The 15140-nt window shown below is 43.7% G+C and overlaps 1 protein-coding gene across 1 annotated transcript; it reads right to left on the minus strand.

Moving 5' to 3' along the window:
* Window positions 1-990: 990 nt before the first annotated feature.
* ATP6V0E1 (ATPase H+ transporting V0 subunit e1) lies at window positions 991-13548 on the minus strand. The gene is made up of 4 exons (XM_056863951.1): window positions 13433-13548; window positions 10157-10204; window positions 3335-3452; window positions 991-1112 (listed from the first exon to the last, which is right to left on the minus strand). The coding sequence occupies exons 1-3, from the start codon at window positions 13534-13536 to the stop codon at window positions 3359-3361; spliced, it is 246 nt and encodes an 81-aa protein (XP_056719929.1). The 5' UTR covers window positions 13537-13548; the 3' UTR covers window positions 991-1112; window positions 3335-3358.
* Between the last annotated feature and the right edge of the window lie 1592 nt (window positions 13549-15140).

Consider the following 15140-nt stretch of genomic DNA (forward strand, 5'->3'; position numbering starts at 1 on the left):
CCGTATCGTTAATGAAGCTGAGTAGAATTAGTCAAAACATGGATTCTTTTTCAAACAATCTCCAGAAACCCACACCTCTGGGTGTAAGAGAACCTTGTTAACTAAACATACATCCCAGAAAGCACAGGTACTATAGACAAGTAGAAATAAGGTAGAATCTTTTTTTGGGGGGGGGACAAAAGGTTAATTGCTAGCTAATCTGTGCTTACAGCCTCTACATTCCCTTTCCTGCATCCATCAGAACATCATACTACAGCATGACAGCACCTGCCCTTGATATCAGAATCTTGATACAGAACTGTAGTCCAGGCTAACATATTTATGGACTTCCTGGCAACATGGCAGCTGGAGCTGCCTGGACATCCTTCCCAGAGCCATCCAGAAGTTAGGGTGCAGGCTCAAAGTTTTCCTCCAAACTCGACCAATCACTACAAAAGTTGGGATTAAAGGCATTTTGCCTGCCAAAAGGAAAACCAGTAAGTACTCCATCAAGGCCACTTGACAGCTTGGCCAAATGGTTAAACTGAGACTTGGATTCAATATCTTTTCCCAGCTCAATCGATCATCATATACCTGTCCCTCAATACTTGGAATGTAACTTCAGGATTTCATTGCACCATTCCAGTGGATAAGCCTGTGTTATTCTAAAGTTTAGAATCTGAACGGACACATCCTTTCCAAACAACAGCAATTTAAGTTTACAGACTATTTTTAAATGATTAAAGAAAGCCAGGTGACATTAAGGAGGAAAAAATTTTTTTATTAAAGATTTGAGATACAATCTCCCATCTTCATAAGCAATCATATATATTTTTAAGGATACAACAGTCTCAAGATTGGAAGGCAAACATTAAGAGTGACACAATGCTCCATTCCACCTGCCCTCGCGCAGGAAGGGGAAGAGATGGGACATTTCTTAACAACGTACAAAAGTATACTGAAGAGGTACAAGGTATTTGACAGGCACTTTCGGAGGTGTAAAAAAAACACAGGAAGTGTTTTAAGCAATTTTTTTGGGAACAGATCAAGTAGTAAGACATTAAAGTAGTCCTGGATGGTTCAGAGTACATTAAAGGCACCTTTGGATCATTGGAGCGTTACAAATTCATAGCCTGCAAAGCAAAAAGCAGTTTAGTCTCTTTCAAAGGAATTTCAGCTATATAGCTATCATTTCTAGTTAGGTGGGTGGCAGAGAGGAACATATGCAGGGCATCACAGCTCTTCTAGATAAAGCTTTATATTAATAACCCCAGTAGGTCCAACTGATTTAGACACGATGCTCGCTTTCAACACCCTGGTCTAAACCCTGGTCAGATGGTGATAATTCTGTTATAAATCAATACAAAGCAGTCAATGAGAGCAGCAAAGTTAGGATAGTGTGGAAAGTGGAAACTGAATACCTAGTGTCACTTTCAACTAAGAATGCTAAGATACTGTTTCCCCAAGTAAATTCTAGTCTCCTGGTCTGTCAAAGACATGCCAGCCATTCCACTTCTAAGTCACGGTTGTTACTTGACAAGTAACACTACAATAAATTCCGCCAGGGTCATTGCTTTGTTGTGAACTACTGCTGCCTTCCATGCTTAAAATGCACCAACATCTGGGAAACAAGGGAGCTTAACAGCAAGCAATTAAACCACGTAAGTCATTATATAAAGGAATTTCACCTTTTTTAAAAAAACAGGGAAGTCATAATTAAGGGAATATGAGACAAAATGAGGCAGGCAGAGGCTTTTTGAATTATTGACCATCATTATAGAAATCAACATAATGACACTGGCCGCTGCTGTACACTGAAATTTCCCTGATGTGACTTGGTTGCAACATGCTTCCCCTCCAGCAGTGTCCAGAGATTGTGCTAGAGATGAAACAGTATATATTCTAATCCAATGCATTTCTTGCAGAAGATGCTTTATTTGTACACCTGTCTCATCCACTAAGAAATGCAGGCAGTATAAACCATAGTCTTAATTTATGAGACATGCTCGCTTTTACTCCAGGAAAGAGTATGACAGCACCTGGATGGAAGATACAGCAAGTGCTGCTGTGTTCTTGCTTAGAAATACTTGCAACGCATTTCAAGCAAGCAGACAAGTGAAACAAGTTTTCTAGACAAAAGGCTGCCAATTTTGCATTTCTGGTAAGCCCTATAGTTGACTCATCTCAGCCCACTCATCACCGTTTTCCTACGCTAATTTGAAGTTTAGAGCTCTTCAACAGTCCCCTAAACAAAAGGGACCATGTTATTAGTAGGCTTGTATAACCTGTAAGTACAGCATCTGTTCTTAAGTAAAAATGGGACAGATGATTTATAAGGAGAGGTTAGTATTAAGATCACAGACTCCTAGAGGGCCTGAAAAATCTTTACAGGTTGAGTATCCCTTATTCAGATTTCTTGGGGCCAGGAGTGGCCCATATTTCAGATCTTTCCATATATTGGAATATTTTGGAATTTTTGCATATACATAATGAGACATCTTGGGGATGGGACCCAAATTAATTTATGTTTTATATACACTTTATACACATAGCCTGAATGTAATTTTAAACAATATTTTAAATAATTTTGTGTACGTTGAACCATCAGAAAGCAAAGGCATAACTATCTCACCAGAATACCTGTATCAGCTGTTAAACGAGAGCAAAAACAAACTAAACGGCAGGCTTTCAGTCTCCACCTATGATGCAGTATACACTGTATATTATTTTTTTAGGCGAGAGGAAACATTGAAAGCAGGCAGCATGAATCTGCCTGCATGCCAGCTTGAAGAGTCTGGTTTTTGGATCAGTCCGGATATGGGATGTCCAGATAAGGGATACTCTGCCTGGATTATAGGGGCTGTATATATTATATACAGAATATAATATAATAATGCAGTTTAAGAAGAATCCTTGGGATTAAAGTGTTCAGCTTTAAAAAATGCTAACTGAAAGGATGTACATGTGCTGGCAGTTAAGGTTAATTCCACCTGTGGCCATTGGTCCTTATCTCTTGTCTCTCGCAGACCTGTTCTTATGCTCTCTCAGCCACTGATCACAACTTTCCAAACTCTTTAAATACACCTACAATTAGTTGACCTCTTATGTAAATGCTCAACAACTGCAGTCATCAACTCTGGGAGGATTACCAAGCCCATCAAATCAGCAGATAAAATGATGCTCACAGGAAGGTCAGCACAAGTTTTATTTTTGCAGTCTTTGAAACAATAACAAAACAAAAAAAACATATGGTTTCTTCTTGTGAATTAGACATCCTGAACTCAAAATGCTCTTGTTTTGAACTAACAATTCATGGTACATGATTAAAAAGTCCTCAGAAGTTGAGAATATTTACCCACTGTAGTAGACGTGGACATTGTCAGTGCCAGTGAAAGTTAAGATACCAGATCGCTTCACGGGTTAGCTGTGGTCCAAACAGAGGGTTGAGCTGAGCCAGGATTGCAATCAGCCAACTGCAAGACAAAAACACACTGTTCAGGGAATAGATTCACAGCTAGGATGCTACAAGATATTGAGAGAAGAGAGACAGAACGATTACAACTGAATAAAGCTTACTGTCCAAAGAAAATGCTTTCAAAATTATGTTTCCACAACCAGCAGACATGTTCAGACCTTTCTGGCTACCTGTCCAAGTGCAAAGCAAAGCAGAACTAGAAACAGCCCCATTTAATCTCCGATTATTCTCATGTCTCTGTCCAACAGTGGCTCTTCCGTTAAGCTTTTCAAAACTATGCTCCAGGACATGTGGTCACCAGGAAGTCCAAGTCAACATCATTGTTTCTTCTCACATTAACAACCCTTCAAAAAGGCAGCATAGCAATACATTACCTTTGCAGTCTTACTCGCTACAGACATAACTCATGTTGTTCTAGTTTTAGATTCTGCAGGGTTATGGTGCCTTGTTTTGAGTATGTATGGATTATATAATCTAAATTTTCTAATCTCGACACTGCTAGTGGTTTTATACTTTAGTACCAAAGAGAATCACTAGGAATAAAAATTGTCATTTATACACAAAAGGTTTAAATGTCCTGACTACATATCTTTGAGCAATCCTAACGCAAAAAAACCCTGCTAGCCTGCGTACATATTAAACTAAGTCTGACCCTGGTCTATCAAGGTCAGTCTGTCTGGAGCTCCCTTCCTACAGTCTCAGGTAAGGGTCTCTCACCTGACAGTTTTAACTGGAGAGTAGACGTGGGACCTTCCACATGCAAAGCTGAAGTTCTACCACCGAGTTGCAGCTCCATCACAGTGTAAAGCTACTGACAATATCCATCTTACAAAATATACCTACGTGCCTCTCAATGCAGTAAACACTAACCCAGCAGAAGTTACAGCCAGAACAAGACACATTGTGCAGTGGGGGGCGGGGAATAGCAAAAGGAAACACTTTTGTATAATGTATTTGGTTTATTAACAATTGCAAATACAAGAAGAATTTTAAGGATCCCTTTAAATTTGTAGAGCTACAGCTGAGCTAAAGGCTCACTATACAAACACATTTTGTGAACACACAGGCATATCTAACTGCTATTTCTAGAATGCTTTGGAAGGAGAAAGAGCTTTGTAATGGGAGCTGCTACAAATGCAGAATGCTTAGGCAGTCATGGAAAATTCCACACAAACCTGGATGCTTGGAGCAGAGAATGGTACGCAGGTCAGCTGAACAGCCAGCTACAGCAACCACAGACCAGAGATATGGGATTAGTCCTCTTTAGATTTTATTGGTCAATTTTTTCTATTGCTTTTTGATAAGAGATATTAGCTAACATAAAAGTAAGTACAAATAAAGCTTCTAGAATTCTCAGTGAAAGCTAGAATATTCAACAGAACTGGTGCTGGTTAGCACCTTTTTGAATCCGAGTAGTATTTCCCTGGGAAATGCTCTCTATACATATTTAAACTCACTCTTTGAGCCCAATTGCTGCATTTGGGATATTTTATTTTTTAATTTATTTCAAGTTATTATTTTTTAAATTTCTAACCTGCCCTCCCCAGCCGAGGCCAGGCTCAGGGCAGGTAACAACCATAACATTCCAGTCACATATACATCCCAGTAAGACATTTAAAACAATAAAATATAACAATTTACAAAACATTAAAACCATAGATAGTGCACAATTCTTACAGCACCTGCTGTGTCAAACAGACAGACAGGCCAACCCCCCAAAAGCAATTGTACTTAATACCAAAAAAGACAGGGGTGAAGTAGGGAGGCCAGCATTGATAACACCTGTGGTTGTCCTCAGTTATAGGCCTGGTGGAATTGCTCTGTCTTACAGGCCCTGCAGAACTCCTTAAGGTCCCGCAGGGCACTGAAGTTACTAGGCAGAGCATTAGATTAGGCAGTAACAAGTGGGGACCTGTGATACTTGCAGGAAGGAGGATTCACCCAATTCTCTCTTTATTGCTTGGGGGGGGGGGCAACAGACTTGTGGGGAGATCACCCAATTCCCTCCTTACTGATCAATGGGAGGGGAGACTTGTGGGAGGAATCACCCAATTCCCTCTTTACTGCTCAGTGGGGAGCCCCCACAAAACTCACTTCCCTTAGAGCCTGGAGTAGCCTCAGGTGTCCGCTGCGGCAGCCAGGCCCAGGGCAGCCCCAGGCATCCGCCACTACTGTGGCCATCTCCAGAGCAGCCCCAGGTGCTCCCCGCCACACAGCATGGGAACCGCTCCCAGTGTCTGCTACTGCCACGTCCAGACTCAGCTTGGCTCCCGGCATCAACTGCCGTCTCATCTTGGCCTGGCTCGGTAGTCAACATACCTAGGGCTGGCTCTCTGTGGCAGCAGCTGGGCCAAGGGTGGCCATACACGGAGTGTACCCAGCCATTCGCCGCTGCTGTGGCAAAGCCTGGGAGCCAATTCCAGAGTCTGCCGCCATCACATCTGGACCCAGCATAGCTCCCGGCATCTGCTGCCACCTCAGCCTGGCCTGGCAGCCAACCTAGCTAAGCCTGGCTCTCTGTGGTGGCCACCATCATTTCAACAGAAGAGTGTTGTCTGCTAATGTCCTGGGCAACACCCTAAACACAACAATGAGCTCTGTTGGTTACTCTTTTAATTATCAGAGCATCTCCTCCTGCAGATTTTAGGCATATTTCCAGTGGCATTTGCCGTATTATTCTCACCATTTCTCCAGCTGGCATTCAACACACAACTTCTAAGATGTCCAGACAGTATGACAGATCCTTTCAAATTCAGACTCAGTTAAGTTCAGAATGACGGAGTGTAAGCAGCTTTCTGAACAGATAATGATCAGAAACAGTCAGAAGAATAGTTTGACTTATATATCTGTAAAGAGTTCCTTGCACCAATGTGCTCCTATGCCTTTCACCATTCTTCCTACACTTCAGACCAAGAACTGTGGGGAACTATCCTGAATACAGAATTCATGCCCTGGGTAAGTCTCACCACAGATTAGCTCTTGAAATTGATATAGCAATCTTTTTGGAATATTAGTAAAGAAAGTATGAAATACTATTAATGATCAGCACCCACATTCTGATTTTGTTGACTTCCTTGTGAAGCTGAGGCCCCAAAAACCAAGAACAGAACAACGAGGGGACAACCAAACACTTGTGATTTTACCCCAGCTGCTGCGGAAAAAGTTTCACCCACACACACAATTTACAGTTCGGCTATAGCTGGCTATAAAAGCACTACCACCAATGAAATCATATTCAGAGTACAAAATTTATGTTTGTACTCTTTTCAGGGTTCTCAACAATGTAGTTTGAACTGTTCACTGCTGTTTGGACACTATATTTCCAACCTGCAGCAAGTACTAGGATTATTTAGATCAGGATGGAGATGGGTTATTATTAAACACAGTAATGTAACACGTGTGTGTGTGTAATCATACAGCTTATGAATGCATTCTAAATGTGTTTTACAATAAGGACTACCATTTACTCATGTGAACAAAAAGCTAGAACACTCGGCAAATGTCTATCATATGGAATCTGTACAGGAACAAATTAGATTTACCTATCATTGACCCAACTGTGGCTCTTCCTATGAAATATGTGGTTACAGTCAAGTAAAAGAGGAGACACTTAATTCTGAAGAGCAGGTAAGAGAACTACTGCAGGGCTTTTAAGTTTTGACTCCTAATCCCAGTTCTCCGCTTTAAATCATGCGCCATGGTATTGCTGCTGCTTCCACAAACTGACTATTCATGAAAAAGGCTGAAGCAGAGTCAGAAGAGCCAAGATATTTAGAAGCTTTCAAGAAGATTCACTCCTTCTTTCTGCTGTATCAAGACTTGCATAACAGTATAATCAACATGCCCAACTAGCCCAAGACTTCATGACCAAGACTTGTGATTTGAATTAAAACGTTTAGGCCAACAGCGATGCTTTAAATCCAGGATTCAGTTATATATGGAACTGTCTAGCCAGGTTAGATACAGAAATTGGTGTGCTGTCCAGACATTTATGCACATTGATCAGAGTGGCTATTGAAGAGGGGCAACATGGCATTTAGTCTTTGATTACTTAAAAGGACAGGTCAGCTGACTCTTGAAAATGCACCCAGTGTCCTCACCTCTTTAAGTAGCATACTCACAAGTGCTCTCAACTAGAACCAAGCCAAGGCCACAGGCATTCAATTGTATGATTCTGCCTGTATTTCCGGATGCAGGCTTGGAGCCAAGGCAGGCTTTCAGGCTGTCAGGGGAGGCAAGAAAGCCACGCCCTATGGGCAGAAGCCCTGATGCCTGTGAAAATGCCAGTCTGGATCCAAGCCACAGTCTTGTCACTTTGTACTGACAGAGTGAACGTGCTGTGAACGTTTTCTACAGAAAGCCTAATTCATGATGCACTCAGCTCTAGCAGTCTGGTTGGACGCGCAAGCTGGGCTGCCACAGACATTTCTCTCCTCCACTGCAGCCAGTCCACACTACAGTTTCATACTCACTTTGGAAAACCAACCCGCAGCTACATACCAGATGAGAAGCTTTCCCTAGGCAGGGTCACAAGGGTTTGCACACCTCAGTACCCCTCCTTACCCTCATTCCACTGCAACTTCCTCCTTACTAACGTACGTCTCCTCACTCTTATAGACAGACCACTTGATGCCTGTTTATCAGGACTTTTAATGTAAGGAATTTGGGAGGACAAAGGATCCTAGCCTCACTACTGGATAACAGAAGGAAAATCTCCAACAATAATCTCAAAGTGTCAGAATAACAGCTGTTTACGTACGTATATTTGTGCTTTAAATAAAAGCAAAAAGGCATCCAAGACATCCTAGCTCCGCATATTTTAAAAGTCATTCAGGTCACATTCAGGATCTGGCGCGTTGATCCATAAACAAACAAGATGTACTTGCATAAAACTTGGTTGACCCAGCACAAAACCAAAACAGAGAGGCCCCTGCCCTGCCCTAGGCAAATCCACACTACGGCAAGCCAGATCTCGTTTGAACAGGTTAACTGATCAAAACTAATCCTTATGTAGGCAACAATGAAGGCAAACTGGCAACACAAGCAGAGGGCCCACAAGCCCCCCTCCCCACTATTTCTTCTTTTCCTTCCCTGAAAGCCTCCCACAGCCTCTCTTTTTCCTGCTTCCTTCTCAGCCACCAGCCAACCCACTTTTATCTGTGCCCCCCTTCAGCTTTCCCAAATTCCCACCCCTGGCAGCCGGGAAAACTCTGGCCTAGCTGCACGGTGCCAGCTGCTGGGCACAGGCCCAGTTGCACTGAGGGCACCCACAAGCATTCCCAACATTTAATCCTAGTTCCTTCCTCCTGGCAGCCCCAATATCCTCTCCCCTTTTTCTTCTTCCCACCCACCACCCAATATCCTTTCCCCTTTCTCTCTGCCCCAGGATGTGGTGATGGCTACCAACTTGGAAGGCTTTAAGAGGGGAGTGGACACGTTCATGGAGGAGAGGGTATTCATGGCTACTAGTTAAAATGGATACTAGTCATGATGCATACCTATTCTCTCCTGGATCAGAGGAGCATGCCGAATATATTAGGTGCTGTGGAACACAGGGAGGATACTGCTGCTGCAGTTGTCTTGCTTGGGGGCTTCCTAGAGGCACCGAGTTGGCCACTGTATGAACAGACTGCTGGACTTGATGGGCCTTGGTCTGATCCAGCATGGCTTTTCTTATGTTCTTCCCACCCACCAATCAGCCTACTTTTTATCTGCCCCTTATCTTCAGCTATATATATTATTTATACATCATCTTTTCCCAGAATGTGGACCCATAACAGCTTACTCCATTCTCTTCCATTTTATCCTCACAACAACCCTGTGAGATAGGTTAAGGTGAGAGTGTGTGACTAACCCAAGGTCACCCCGTGAGCTTCCATGGCAGAGTGGGGATTTGAACTTGGGTCTCGTCTGAAAGTCTAACCACTATACCACACTGGCTTTCCTGGGGTAGCCGCTGTTGAACAGTAGTGGGCAGCCAGATCTGGGTGAGTCACAGATGTTGCATGGTAGCAAGTCACCAGGTAGTTCCTGCTGGGCTGGCCACAGTGAGCCTGCCCTGGAAAAGGCCCTGTCCTGTCCCCTCCCTCTGCCTTTTACTGACAGAAATCAAGGCTTGAACACTAGAACTACTACTGTGGTTGCCTACCAACAGCCATAGAGAGATTCAATTTTAAAGCAAGTGTACAGGAACCTCAAATTATTGTACTATATTTACCAGAAAAGAAGAGGAAGCTATTAAGGGAATTTTGCAGTGGGGGCGGAGAAGGGGTGAGAGTGTTCTCTAATTTCAGTCCTGTCATGGGTTCTCTGCTCAAAGAAGAGGCAGGAGGGAGCAAATTTGCCCTCCCCCCACATATAGTGCAGCCTCCTGACCTATGTGACTATTACTCTAAGAACAAGCTATCTTAGTTTTGAAAGAACTTCTGGAGGAAGGGGAAAAACTGAAAGTATCAGCGACTGTCAGCATTTTCCACTGATGGGCTGTGGGATGCAACCCAACTATTAGAAACAAGAGTATCAGAAGAAGCTGGAGGTTAAGAACCCTTAAAGATGTACATCTATGTACACGTATGGCAGCCCATCAATTCTGAGATTAGGACTAAAACTGATTTTCCCCAAGTGTATGCCCAAACAATTCTAGTCCTGTCACATCACAAACCTGGCCATGTCTCAACTAAAAGTAGAAATGATGATACTTACAAGAGGTAGCAGCAAACAGAACACGTCACCAGCATTGTGTTGATAACACTGTAGGAGAAAGCAAGGAGAAAGTGGTGACAAAATGGAAGAAACATCTACAGACTAGCAAGAAAAGAACATCATTTCATAATGTATCAGGTACAGATTGAGGATGATCCAATATAAATGTTTTTTAAACAGCATTTATAACTTCAGCATGCTCAAATACATTCTCACTAACCCTAGCAACCAATGTGTAAGGTAGGTCAGTAGTATTCTCTCCATGTCTGAGATATGAAACTGAAGCTGAAGAACAGTTAGCCAAAAGTTACCTAGTGAACTTATGTGAGAGACTGTGTTTAAACATGGGATATCCTGATTCACAGCTCAGTTTCTTGGGCTGTACAGTACTGTGTTTACAATAAACGGAAGTCTCCATCACTCCCCACAACCACAGTTTCTTAAGCAATAACTGTGACTCCTTCAGGGTTCCATATATCCTATGACCATACCACTGAAATGGAGTATTTTGTACTGGGCTGAGAGTACTCTACACTGCAATTTTTCCTTTGTGGGGGCATTTGTGCCACCACTTCTGAGCTGCAGAAACAGGCTTGAAACACAAGTTAACCGTACTTGAACTTGGGTCTTAAAACAAGTTCCAACAGTCAGGATCAGAGTATTAACACTCCGCTTTCCCCTAGCAAGTAGAGAATAAATTGCTCAGCATAAGAACAATCTTGCAAATATAGTAAATTTACAGAGAACACAGACTGCAGTTTGTCTTGGTAAATAAGTCTGATTTTCTTTCTCGTTGGTTAGCACACAAAATTCAAAAGCTATTGTGCTATTATCCACTCAGTATTTGTAAGCCAGAAAAAAAGTAACTTAGAAACTGCGTAAGTGATAGCGATGACCATCCAGGTCAGATTGAAACCTCACATACAACATTTTATTCAGCTGGGGTAATTTATAAGAGAAGGCAGCAATGTACAGCCTGTAATCACATCCCAGTCTGTCAAGGCCTTTCCCCCTCCCCTGGCCCATGGGGCCTATGCATTGGCCATGTAATGACTAAACATTGGACACTGGGAGGGGGACGTTTTTTTCAGGCAGAAGCTGAATATAGCCTATACAAATTTTGTCCCGGATCTCCTTCTCCCTCTCAGAAAGGTAATCTACCCTGGCATATCTATATAAGCATCTTATTATGAATTACTGAGTGGGGTTTCAGTCAGTACAGCTTTGCAAGGCTGTAGGCTTGTATAACAACTTTAAGGGGGGGAGAATGAAGTGACAGGTAAACAATCATTTTCAGCTATAAAGTATGTAAAGAGGTTCAGTTTTTCAATGACACTGAGCGGAAAAATGGTCTAAGTGTATGGTGTAGTGGTTTTGAGTGGTGGACTCTGATCTGGAGAACCAAGTTTGATTCCCCACGCCTCCACATGAGCAGCAGAGGCTAATCTGGTGAACCGGGTTGGTTTCCCCACTCCTACACATGAAGCCAGCTGGATGACCTTGGGCTAGTCACAGCTCTCTTAGAGCTCTCTCAGCCACACCTACCTCACAGGGTGTCTGTTGTGGGGAGGGGAAGGGAACGTGATTGTAAGCTGGTTTGATTCTTCCTTATGTGGTAGAGAAAATCGGCATATAAAAACCAACTTTTCTTCTTCTAGTTAGTTTTATTACTATTCTCTTCATAATGACCACCAGATATGGAAGTTAATTTCAAAATTACCGTTAAAAGTTATGCCCTGTATTTGAAATATAAATGGTGTTCTGCCCTAGTTTGTTAAGTTCACCCTGATATCTCTTTACTGTACTACTTAAATATCACACCTTGAATATTAATTAACTCTCTTATAAGGATTCAGACACAATTTAATTGTGCACTTAGCAGCTTTCCTAGAGTTTGAAAGATTCAAGACAAATGGTAAAGCACCCTACAGTAGTTTTGAAGATAACCATCTTAATAATGTAGGGAATATACAAAATATTGATCAACAAGGCAACTGGATCTTATACAAAGGAAGCAAACAATATTTACACCATTCATTCTCAATTATATTGAAAATATTTCCACAATGAAAGAAGGTTAATTGTTACTTCATAGTTAAAACTGGAAGGTCAGAACAGACACTGCTAGCGGTCAGGTTTACCACCAGGATTAGAGACACAGAATGAAAAAGGATCTAACAGTGAGGGTGACACTACAAAGGGGAAGTTATCCCACACCACAGAATGATCTAGATGGAACATTTTCACACAGAAGACCACAACTACTAGTAGTAAGATACAGTGGAGGGATCCAGTTGTCAGACAATGCCACACTGAGTTATCCATCTTACGGACTCCTGATCAGAAGGAAAAAGTTACACGCTGAGCAGGCAGGAAACAAGAAATTGTCACAAGACGGTGACATGGCTACCTTCCATCTGATTTTACAAAGCTGCCACCATGGGAATATCGTAAAACTTGAGAGAGGCATTGTCGAAGGCTTTCACGGTCAGAGTTCATTGGTTCTTGTAGGTTATCCGGGCTGTGTGACCGTGGTCTTGGTATTTGACTATATATTACTCTTCCTACACACTTGACACGGAGAGACACTGTCCTTCAGGGTTACTCCTCCGAAGATGCCTGCCACAGCTGCTGGCGACACGTCAGGAAAGAAAACACCAAGACCACGGTCACACAGCCCGGATAACCTACAAGAACCATTGAGAGAGACATTTCACCAAGTACCCGACCCAATAAACAGCCCCTCACCTGAAACAGAGTTCACGTAGCCAACACGCAGCGCATACCACGACTGATCTGCAATGCACACGATACACGCAAATCCCAGGGAAACTATCCCCAGGAGAATGCCAGGCACGACGACTTTGCATTGACATTTTGCACGCAGAGTCTTCCGTGCCGCACAGAACCGGGAGGGGGAGGGGGGAGGGGGGAGAGATAAATCCAGCGTTGTGAGAAAGGAGAAGAGGGGGGGGGCACAGATTAAACGGAACCGACAAACAAAGGAAAATAAGGAAGGCTCGCAGCTAGATGACGAAGGATGGCAGCAGTCGAGAGTGAAGCGAAACGTCGTTTCGGGTCGTCCTCGATGGGTTCCAAGCCCGCGCGACGGAGACCAACGGCTCCCACAACGAGGCAGGGAAGAGAGCGGAACCACCGCGGGCAAGCAGGCCGGCTCTGAAGCCGGGAAGGCTCAGGGAGGAGGAGCCCTCCCCGCCCTTCCTAGCGGAGACGCGCCGCCTCCGTCCCCCCGCCGCTCCTTTCCCCGTCACTCACCCCCTGTTAGGCCCTTTCGGCACGAACCACGGGAGGACCCCACCGACCACCAACCAGAAAACAGTCATGACGGTGACCGGCACCGCAAGGCCGCCGTACGCCATGGCCGCGTCCTTCCCACTACGCCCGCTCCGGCCACTCCAATGGCCTCTCCGGATTCCGCCCCGCACACCACGCCCCCTAGGAATCCTATCCAATCGCCGTCCTTGCGACACAGGCACGTGACGGAACGGTAGGGAGGCTTTCGCCAACCCCCTGCGGCGGTGAGCGAGTTGGGGGCGGGGCCAGGCACTCGGACGGGTGCGCATGCGTTCTTTATTCGAGATGCGATGGGACCGTCGTCCGGCCTTGTTTGTGGTACTAAGGCTAGAGCAGTGGTTCCCAACCTTTTTTTGACCAGGGACCACTAAGACTTTTTTGTTCGGTGCAGGGACCCCAAGGTTCAAAATAAAAATTCCGAGAATTTGAAAATAAACTTTAATCATAACTGTTAGTTAAACATTAAACTTAGAATAATATTTGAATATATATTTTATAATAGAGAACTTTTAATTGAAAATATTAATTTATTATGCATTTATAACTTTGTTTCGCGGACCTTAATTTAGTTCTCGCGGACCTCTGGGGGTCCATGGACCCCCGGTTGGGAACCAGTGGGCTAGAGGAAGGCGCTGGCAAACCACCTCTGGTAGTCTCTTGCCTTGAAAACCCCAAAAAGGGGTCGTCATAAGTCGGCTGCAACTTGAAGGCACTTTACCCACACAAGGCTATGCTATTCCAGAAGGTGGACAGGGAAACAAGGGGGTCTGCTATCTTAAACTTGATTCTCACCCACAGGGAAGAACTGGTCGATGAGGTTAAAGTAGTAGGCTCCCTGGGTAGTAGTGACCACTTACTCTTGGCATTTACAATCTTGGGGAAAGGAAAACCTGTACGTAGTCAGACGTGTAGGTTGGACTTCAAAAGAGCAAATTTTAACAAACTTATGCTGCCCTGACCTGGATGACCCAGGCTAGCCTGATCTTGTCAGATCTCAGAAGCTAAGCAGGGTCAGCCCTGGTTAGTATTTGGATGGGAGAACACCAAGGAAGTCCAGGGTTGCTGTGCAGAGGAAGGCACTGGCAAACCATCTCTGTTAGTCTCTTGCCATGAAAACCCCAAAAGGCTGCGACTTGACGGCACTTTACACACACAAACTTATGCTAGGTAGAATCCCATGGTCAGAAATACTTAAGTTCAAGAAGGGTGGGCATTTCTTAAAAATAAAATACTGAAGGCGCAATCCCAAACCATTCCTATGGGAAGGAAAAATGGGAGGACCCTAAAGAGGCCATCTTCAAGAAGGGGAAAAAGGAGGATCCGGGTAGCTACCGACCCATCAGCTTGACTTCTGTACCAGAAAAAGGGTTTGAACAAATCATCAAACAGTCCGTCCTTGAGCATTTAGAAAGGATGGATCTGATCGCTAAGAGCCAGCATGGGTTTCTCAAGAATAAGTCGTGTCAGACTAATCTTATCTTCTTTTTTGAGAAAATTACTACCTTGCTGGATCAGGGGAATGCTGTAGACATAGTTTATCAAGATTTCAGTAAGGCTTTTGATAAGGTTCCACATAGTATTCTAGTTGACAAATTGGGAAAATGTGGGTTAGATCCTATTATTGTTAGATGGATCTGCAACTGATTGACACATCGTACCCAAAGAGTGC

Source organism: Euleptes europaea, chromosome 1, assembly GCF_029931775.1.
Source record: "Euleptes europaea isolate rEulEur1 chromosome 1, rEulEur1.hap1, whole genome shotgun sequence".
NCBI lineage: Eukaryota > Metazoa > Chordata > Lepidosauria > Squamata > Sphaerodactylidae > Euleptes > Euleptes europaea.